The 10,000-nt window shown below is 47.5% G+C and overlaps 1 protein-coding gene across 1 annotated transcript in view; it reads right to left on the bottom strand.

Moving 5' to 3' along the window:
* tgm1l1 (transglutaminase 1 like 1) overlaps positions 1–10,000 on the bottom strand; it is a 45,846-nt gene that overhangs the window by 29,031 nt on the left and 6,815 nt on the right. Inside the window, exons 2-4 of the mRNA XM_063218588.1 lie at positions 8,297–8,661; positions 6,667–6,858; positions 2,079–2,330 (exon numbers count right to left, since the gene is read on the bottom strand). Of these exons, the coding sequence (XP_063074658.1) occupies positions 2,079–2,330; positions 6,667–6,858; positions 8,297–8,660 (808 nt within the window). The 5' untranslated portion in view covers position 8,661. The remainder of the gene's footprint in view (positions 1–2,078; positions 2,331–6,666; positions 6,859–8,296; positions 8,662–10,000) is intronic.

The following is a 10,000-nucleotide window of genomic DNA, read 5'->3' as shown; positions in this document are numbered from 1 at the left end:
AGCAGTAGGCAGACATGTCTGTGGATTTTAAGGTGTGTAGGCTTCCTTCATTCTGTAATTTCTCCATTGCATGAACATGAACAGCTAAACAAGAAGAGGCAAGACCAGACCAGGCCAAAGAGTATGGCAGCAGAGAAGAGGCAGTGAAGATGGGGAAAACCACGCCCGAGGAAAGGAGGAAAAAGAGGATTGTTGATGAGAGAGAAAGAACTTCTGAGGGAATGACAGGAAGTTCTCCAGCAGATTACAAACAGACACGCACGCAGGCATACACACAAGCACACAGACAAGCATGCACGGTACTCACACACACACACAAGCACGCACAGCACGCACGCACACACAAGCACGCAGGGATGTCCCCATGCACACGCACACGCACACGCGCACACGCACACACACACACACACACACACACACACACACACACACACACACACACACACACACACACACACACACACACACACACACACACACACACACACACACACACACAGGCCTGAGCTCTTGACTCTGGCTCTCCTCCCTTTGGCATTCCCTCAAAGAGAAGACATGGAGAGAGAGAGTAGAGAGGGGGGCAGGGAGCAAGCAGAGAGAAACCAGGGCTACAAGGGAGAGAAGCGAGTTACAGCTACAGCTGTGGCACCAACTCAGGCTGGCTTTTTACACCGGCTGCTTAATTCTTTTCAGTTTTGCTCTCATCAACTCCCAGCTAGTGACTGAACGGGCCCAAGGTGCAAAATGGTTCACATCACTCAAAATTCAGCGCACTACACTGTATTGTCATATTAATGAATGAATGAATGGGGCACAGAGGCTCAGTGAGGTGCTGTACTCAGGTACTCGGGTTTGAGTCCGGCCTGTAGTGGTGTCAACAATGATCGATTCGGCGATGCAATCCAATGCGAGGCATGGACGATCCAGAATCGATCCGGCAAGTTCCAGAATCGATCCGGCAATTTTTTTAAGTTTCAATTACTTCCATGGATATTTTGGGAGTAAATGAATGTTAAATTAAATAAGAGCGCTTCAAAACATTGCAAGACTGATACAGACTGATACAGAAAACAGCCAATAAATTGTTGCTCAGTATCTGACTTCTTGTATTGCCTCATCATGACTGATTAAGCATTTGCTTTGCTTTCAGTAGAAATGTAATGCATTGCAATGCATTGTAGAATTGAATCGGATCGGATCGGATCAGATCACATAGAATCGAATCGAATTGAATCGCTTCCTCCCGAATCGTGATCGAATCGGATTGTGAGGGCAGTGCCGATCCACACCACTACTGTTTCTCAATCCTTTCTCGTCTCTCTCTCCCAATTTGTCTTGCCTGTGAGCCTACTTTCTGCTTCCCACCACCCTTTGCTTGTGGGATCCTGTTGGGAGATGAGTGGTGCTGACTAAGATGGATGATGTATGCAGAGGGTGTGCCCAGCCCACAGCACTGCGGAATGCAAGAGAAAATGAAAGAAAATAATTGATGCCGTCTGTTTTTTGCTTTTACATGTTTTTAGTCAATTAACCACAGACACATACAGGCTTGCGCACACACGCACGCATGCATGCACATACGCACGCACGCACGCACACACGCACGCACGCACGCAGGCACGCACGCACGCACGCACGCACGCATGCACGCACGCACGCATGCACACATTGTGTCCAAGAGATACATTCTTTAAGATTAGCCATTAACCTGCCAAGAAAAGGCTGGGGTTATGCAAGCATGGTCTATTGATTGCAGCACTTGTGTAGTATTCAACATGTGGACAGGCTGCACCTGTAAAAATATCTCTGTCTTTTAGATATATACTTTCACAGTGAATGCTTCATTCAACTACATATATTGTGGTTAATTTATTTTTCTTTTACACTGGTTCATCATTGGTTGCATTCTCTTATCTTCAGTTTCCCTGAAGTTCCCTTTTCATTAAAATCAGCATCTCCCTTGATTTCTCTCTCTCTCTCTCTCTCTCTCTCTCTCTCTCTCTCTCTCTCTCTCTCTCTCTCTCTCTCTCTCTCTCTCTCTCTCTCTCTGTGTTAACAGTGCATTGCTTTCCTCTTACCTTCGCACCAGGGGTTGAAGAGCATGTAGATGTCCATCTTGAGGTCATGCATGGTCACACTCTCGCTCTTCGGGCAACGCGTTGCCACGACGAGGCTATACCTGCCGATCGGGGCATCGGTGGGGGAGTTGACGGACAACTTGACCTTGTTGCCATGACGCTCCACGATCTTGGCCTCCCAGCACTCGTCCTCAAGCTCCTCCACCATGGGGATGATGACATGGGTTCCCTTGGAAACCAGTGGCAAGGGCCCTGCAAAGGAGAGCACATTGAGGATGGACTCTCTGCCTTCATTGGAGACTTTAAGGAGAGAACGAATGAAGTGAAGGACAGCACTCTTCAGATTATTTTTCTCTGCCCGAAACGTTCGTGGGCAAATAAACAAAGAAAAAATCTTAAGAGTGCTTCATTCATTCATTCATTCTTGGTGTATGTGGGATTCAGCGCCCAGTTAAGAACTATTACAATAGCCAATTAAGGTGATAGTGTGAGCACGTCTTCTCCACTTTTGAGACTTTAAGGAGAGCAATTAATACGGTATACACACAGAGGAATGCCATTGCTTTTAGAGTTACTCCACAAAACGTTTGGCTGCCACTTCATTTTTTGCACGTTTATTTTCCTTATCATGTGTTAATGTTTTATGTCTTTTTATTTTCCTTATTATTGTGTTCATGTGTTTGGAACTTTTTGTTGGCTGCTATTTTGACCAGGACTCCCAGGCAGAAGGGACACTTAGTCTCAATGGGCTAAATAATCCTGGCTAAAGAAATGATTTTTTTTAAGGAAGGGAAGGGGGTTAGATGCATAGTATTTAAGCTATGGTGTATAAATAATAGTGTTGGGGATACATCAGAGCTCTTCAACTTCAGTTTTCTTATTGACACAAAACATTTTTTTCTTACCATAGAGTCAAAGTAAGTGTGTCTTATTGCATTGATTGATATCAGCCACACACATTCATACACACACACAAACACCACATAAGTGGACCGGCTCATTCATAAGAGTTCAAGATGCAGTCAAATGTGGAACTCTTTCATTGAACATGCCTCTGACTGTGATTTTGTGTAAACAAGTGTGTGCAAGCCTGTGTGCATGTACGTGCGTATGTTCAACAGAGCAAGACCGCTGCACTAAAAGAGAACCGATAATGGCCCACACACACACAAGCTCGCGTACACTCACTCACTCACTCTCTCTCTCTCTCTCTCTCTCTCTCTCTCTCTCGCTCTCTCTTTCTCTCTCTCTCTCTCTCTCTCTCTCTCTCTATCTTCTCCTTCTCTCTCTCTCTCTCTCACACACACACACACACACACACACACACACACACACACACACACACACACACAGTAGTACACATGCAGGCATGCATGGAGTGTGTGTGGTCACTGCTTGAAAGGTATCCCAGAGTGCCATAGAGAGCAGAGGGCATGGTGAGGCCATGCGTGCAACGCACAACTCCTGCCTTAACGCAGACACCACCCACCCCCTCCGCCCCCTGCCCCCGCCCTGCACCAGTCTCTACACCCCCTCCGCCCCCTGCCCCCGCCCTGCACCAGCCTATAGATCACCCCACCCCCTCCGCCCCCTGCCCCCGCCCTGCACCAGCCTATAGATCCCCCTACCGCCGCCCAGCACCAGTCTCTACGCCCCTCACCCCCCCACCCCTACCCCTGCCCAGCACCAGTCTCTACACCCCTCACCCCCCCCGCCTCCCGCCCTGCGCCGGCCACTACATCCCCGACCCCCTCCGCCTCCTGCCCTGCGCCGGCCTCTACACCCCTCAACCCTACCGCCGTCCAGCACCAGTCTCTATGCCCCTCAACCCAACCGCCGCCCTGCACCACTAACACTAAACACCTCCCTTCCTGCCTCCATTGTCCACACAGCCGTGAAACGGAACCTCCGAGGGAACTGCATGGGCACGGAGAAAACATCAGCAAAACCACTTGATTCCCCTTTTCTCTCTCTCAATCGCTCTCTCTCTCTAACTCTCGCCCTAACTCTTTCTCAATCTCTCTCTCTCTCTCTCTCTCTCTCTCTCTCTCCCTCTCTCTCTCTCTCTCTCTTGCAGAGTTCCATAAAGTAGAGGTAGAAGTACTCTTACAAATGTGATTACGGCCCTACCGTGGCAAAGATGGTAGGGCACTCGATTACTATGTGGCCGACCCGGGTTTGATTCCCAGCCCGGGTCCTTTGCCAACCCTTCCCCGTCTCTCTCTCCCAACTCACTTCCTGTCATTACCTTCACTGTCCTTTCAAATAAAGGCATACAAAAACCCAACCCCCCCAAAAAACACGAATATAATTACAACACTAGTAGTATGCCATTACAAAGATCATACCACTAGTGCTGCAATTACATCTTCTACTTTATACAACTCGTTCTCACTCTCTCTCGCTCTGTCTGTGTATGTGAAGTATTCTTTTTCAAAGTTACATTTCATCTCTTGTTGATGGACACTTTTATGGTGTATCCAAAGCAACAAGGAGAGGGAGGAGAAGGAATGCCACTTTCACCCCATTCCTAACCCCACACCCCAACCCCTTTCAAGAACAAACTCTCTTTCTAACTTTCACCTATTAGAAATGAGTGGTTAACAGTTTAACTTCCCCCCTTCAGTGTCCCAAGACACAGGAGACATTGTGAAATCTGGTGAGTCTAGTGTCATCTGGGCTGTGTGGTTTCCCTTAGCCCTGGCTATGACTCTGATGATGCAATAAGTGAGGAATTTCCATTAGAGGAAGACTGAGGGCCCCACGGCCCATATTGTCATGAACTTGATCAGCAGTTCAAAACATCATACTATTAGGCCCAAAATCCTTTGTTTTAGCAGCTGTTTAAATGCTGCTTGCGGCTGCTTACTCACCCTGTGTACGCGCATGCTGTGGTATGAACTGTGGAGTAATCCAGGCTACACCCTCTTATTTCTCTCACTTCCCGTTAATTCCTTTGGTCTTCTCCCCACGCCTACAGCCTCAGCCCACTCTACTCCACCCACCCCCTATCGACCCACCCCCGCACAAGTCAAACTGTGTGTCTCTCTGGCTTCCATTTTCCACCTCTATCATACCCAAAGCAACACTATCAACCCACCCAGCCTCTCTCATTCCATTTCCCAGGACTCACTATTTTGACGCCACCTCGGGGGGCAGGGGGGGCTGTGCAACCAAAATCCAGCCCATCCCGGCCGAGGTGGCGTCGAAATAGTGAGTCCCTCCATTTCCCACCTCCATCATCATACCCAAACCAATCCTATCGACACACCCAGCCTCTCTAACTCCCCCGCTGCGGACCCCGCCTTCTCCAACTGATCTCAAAACCCCCACCCTGTCTATTTCATTGATCTCAACACCCCACCCTGTCTTACTGATCTCAACATCCCACCCTGTCTTACTGATCTCAACACCCCACCCTGTCTCACTGATCTCAACACCCCACTCTCTCTCCACCTTGGACGGCTAGGGAATCTGCCTGTTCATGACATCCTGACTTCCAGGAGGGTTGAGGCGCGGCCGGCCGGCCAAGTTTCCTGAGCGGAGAGGGCTTGGGTTCCTTATCAGCGCTGTTAGTAGACGGGCGTGAAGCTTCCCTCCACACACGCGCGCACGCATGCAGGAACACATGCACACACACGTGCACACACACACACACGTGCACACACACACACACACACACACACACACACACACACACACACACACACACACACACACACACACACACACACACACACACACACACACACACACACACACACGCACACACACCCACATTCTTTCTCTCCCCCCAAACAACCAGAACCTCTCTATTCACATTCCAAAGATTTGCAATGATCTATGCAAAACCCTCCCCCTTGCAATGTCATGGCCAATGTCAAGAGATAGCTTAAATGTAAGACGTGACCACAACAGGAGTAAAAGTAGTGTTTTAAAGGAATGTGCTGTTTTTTTGCACTAAGTCAAAGGGTCACAAGCATGTGCAGTTTGACTCGAGGAATGAGAAACAAATCTAATTGTCCAGCAGCCCATTCTGGGAGAGAAGCTTGTGATCAGGCAGCTCCCTCCTCAGCCTTGAACTCCAGTACAATGATATGCATAACAAGGAACTCCCTACATGCCACTGGCCTCATTGCACCTGTCCCCATACAAACCCACTATGGGTGCATTCAGGCCGACCGAGAACCATGCTGGTGCTCGTTCCAGCACCTAATCGTGAACTGGCTGTTGTTTTCGCACCAAAACACTTAGCGGAACTGGAAAGTTCAGACCCTGATGTATCGTGTTGGTAAGGAATTGGCAATCGAACGTAAGCTTACAGAGGGCTACAGCTGAGGCATTACCTGGCCAAGGTATGCCTTTTATTCAGAGCAAACAGCACGTTTCGCCTCTGTGCCATCAGATTCACTCATGCCTGAGTGAACCTGATGACGCACAGAGGCTAAATGTGTTGTTCCCTCTGAATAAATGAGCAAAAAGGCAAATAAGTGTGCGGTAAATGTCTTTCTTTTGAAGTATTTAACACTCCTGCGTTCACCATCACCTAGAAGCTGTGCATGGACGCTTGAACTGTTGTGTGCCTTACCTGTCTTGAGTTCCAGGAGCAACTTGTCTGTGTTGTCACAGTAAGGTCGCGAGAGGTCAATCTCAATCTGGAACGTCTGGCCACGGCGCACGATCAGGTCGTCGCCATGGAACTTGTCTGTGTTGTGCTCGGTGCGGTTCTGACCACTCTTGGTGCTGAGCAGGTCCACGGAGCGGACCTCCAGCTGTAGCTCTGAGGGTGGTGTTTGGGGGTAGTGGTAGTGGTGGTGGTGTGTGTGTGGAGAGGAGGGGGGGGGTATGAGAGGAGAATGGAGTATGGAGCAGAAAGGGGAGCAGAAAGAGGATTGGGGTCATATTACATTAGGCAATACGGACTTTTTAAGAAATGTCAACATTTTCTGCAATTGAAAAATAAGAGCAATAACTTAAGTGAGTGACATTCAAAGTAAAGTGTTGCAAGAGAATGAGCAATACAAAGTTGGGTGTGTTTCTTATTATTCTTAGAGTTTGCATTTGTCATTTCCTGAGCATTTTGTTTTTCGTTTCCTCTTTTCTCTCTTTTCAATTTGTTTCTTCCTCCATTTCCTGTTTCACTTTCTAAAAATGATTCAGAACTCTGAGCATCACAACTATGTCAGAAACATGGAACTCAAATACAATCATGGATTGTGATCATAACCTTTTTATTATCTAGTTTGTTTTCTGCTCAGAACATGGTTAATATGAGGTTCAATTTGCCATTCAGATTATTATTGTTGTTGTATGGCATGTTATTGAGGAACAGACCACTCTGCTTCTCATTACATAACTGTTCTATTCCTCTAATGATGATGATTGTTGTTGATATTGTTGATGTGCTCTGCAAAAAGTTGTGATTTCACTAATGACAATGCTGATTATAATAGTTTTTTGGCTTGCTCTGCTTATTATTTTGATTCACAGAGACTTTCTTTGCTACACAGTATCAGCAACTAGCTACCAAACATTCTGCTAATAATAATCCTAAATAAAGTGTCTTACAGATATTTTTGTTGTTATTATGAAGGCACGACACCCTATGAGTAGTCCAAGACCATTGTGATAAACTTGGCTAAGTCATCCTACAGGAAGTGATAAACCTGCTAATACAGTAGACATGAGTCATTCGATTAAGAGAATGACGACTTCGGGCTCTTCAATTACATTACTCTTGCCAATGCCTCAAAGTTAACTTTCGTGTAAATGTGCACTGTGCAGGGAATGGTCAAAAAAGGTACTGCAACTATGCTGTTCATTGAAACTGGGCTCCCTATTGCCAAATTTGACCTTTTCATGAAAGTTTACTAAGTAATAAACTAATATCTTCTAGTATGGCCCAAGTTCAGTCATTTTTGCAGCTAAAAATGTCTATTTCTGAAAATTCAAAATGGCGAACCATGGAGAAGATTCCACTTTTCATGTATGAAAAGTGCAATTTTCTCAGTCATAATGAATGCTTAGACTTTGATGGTGGTGGTAAGTATTCATGAAAAAGGTAACATTAGTGAATGGGTAGCATGAATTCTGGAAATAAACAAAAAAAATCTTACACAGTGCACCTTTAACCTGATTTACTACCGAGGTTCAGGTTCAGTCAGGTCAGTCAGGTATTATTATTGTTATTATTATTATTATCATTATTATTATCATACCCTCCATCTCCTTGTCGCCAGTCTGTGGCTGAGCCGGCTCGGGCAGCGGTGCCGGTTTCTCCTCCTCCTTCTCCAAGCCGTCCATGGTGGCATTGCCCGTGCCGTTGCCCGTGCCGTTTCCTGTGCCATTGTCCGTGGTGGTGGTGGGGGTGGTGGGCGTAATGTCATACGAGCTGCCCTTCGGGCGGCAGCAGCAGGGGCAGAGGCGCCGCAGGAAGCGCTGGCAGCCCCCTTCCTGCCTGGCTGCCTCCTTCTCCTTGGGGGGTGTCTCCCTCTCAGGGGTCGCGTCCCCGTTGCTGAAGGTCACCCCGGGGAAGCGGCCCACCCCCGACGACGACGACGCGGCACGAGCTGTTCCAGGCATGCTGCAATAGGAGGGAGATCAGGAAGTGAGGATATTGTTGCACTCTGGATGTTATGAGAATAAGGCACGTGCGTGAACCCAAAAAGAACAGTTCAAGGTGAGAGCAGGTTGGCACACTGAATAAGACACTAAGGTCAAGCACAAGGCATTTTTATTTTTCTCAGAGCAGAGTAGAGCAGATGTTTCAGATTTCTGCCATCATCAGTGCTCTCTGTGCTCACACAAAAGGAGGCAGAGAAAGAGAAACGGTCACCATCACCGACCGAAGAATTTCATATCTTATCTGGCAACCCCCAGCAACCGTTCCTCTCAGTATGTGGCCAGTCAGTCAGTAGTCGTATGAGTAACTGAACTCATTGCCCAAGCCAGTTCAGATGGAACTGTGCAAGCTGTTCCAGCCAGGCATGCTGAAGGAGGGAACAGAGGGAGGACATTGCCAATAGGTCTTCATGATTAATATCTGGCACAACCCAGCTCTGGACCATATAGTACATATGAATGATTGAATCACCCCAGCCCAATGATATAGTACTAAGCCCCACTCCTATACTCCTGAGGCATCTCAAGATGGAGGGGAAGAGGTATTGGGGGATTGGGGAGAACATCACTGGAGGATTAATATGTGGCGCTCCAGATGCTGTCTATATACTACAGTACGTATGTGTATGTAGCTAATCAGTATGTAAGACATTGGAGTGTCATTAGGTAACACCAGATGGAAAGGGGTGGCATCCCCGTTGCTGAGAGGAACCCCAGGGCAGCACCACACCTCTGCTGATGCTGCTCTACATGCTTCAGGTGACAAGGGATAACAGATGTTACATCATAGTCAGAGAGAGTAGAGAGAGAGAGGTTCCATTGGCCCATTGTTTCCTGGTTCTATTATGCCCCCCCTTAGGTAGACCTAAGGACTGTTCTATTAATTGTAGGAGCATTATGACACGGCCCTTTAGGCAGACCGGAACCTGGTCGCGTTAGGTGCCCATAAAAACCTATTATGTTGGCATATCTCTATATACTTAAAGAATCTCTGTCATAGTGGTGGAGTACTATGGTAGCGAACTTTTTGATGACTATTACAGCCTTCCACAGGTGGGACGGCGTGCATTATGGGGCTACATTGCAGGTAGAAGAGGGGTGAAGGGAAAGGGGTGGGGGAGAACATTGCACACGTGTATGACCCCTTAAAAGCGTCCACTCCCCACCCCTGAGGCGTTACAAGCTGTTCCAGACATGCAGGGCGGAGAGGGAGGACATTATTGGGGGATTAATAACACTAGAGGATTCATATTTGGCAACCCAGATGTGATCCATGTACCGGTACTACATGTACTGTACAT

This window comes from Engraulis encrasicolus, chromosome 16, assembly GCF_034702125.1.
Source record: "Engraulis encrasicolus isolate BLACKSEA-1 chromosome 16, IST_EnEncr_1.0, whole genome shotgun sequence".
Lineage (NCBI taxonomy): Eukaryota > Metazoa > Chordata > Actinopteri > Clupeiformes > Engraulidae > Engraulis > Engraulis encrasicolus.
This window is presented reverse-complemented; position numbering and strand designations above follow the sequence as displayed.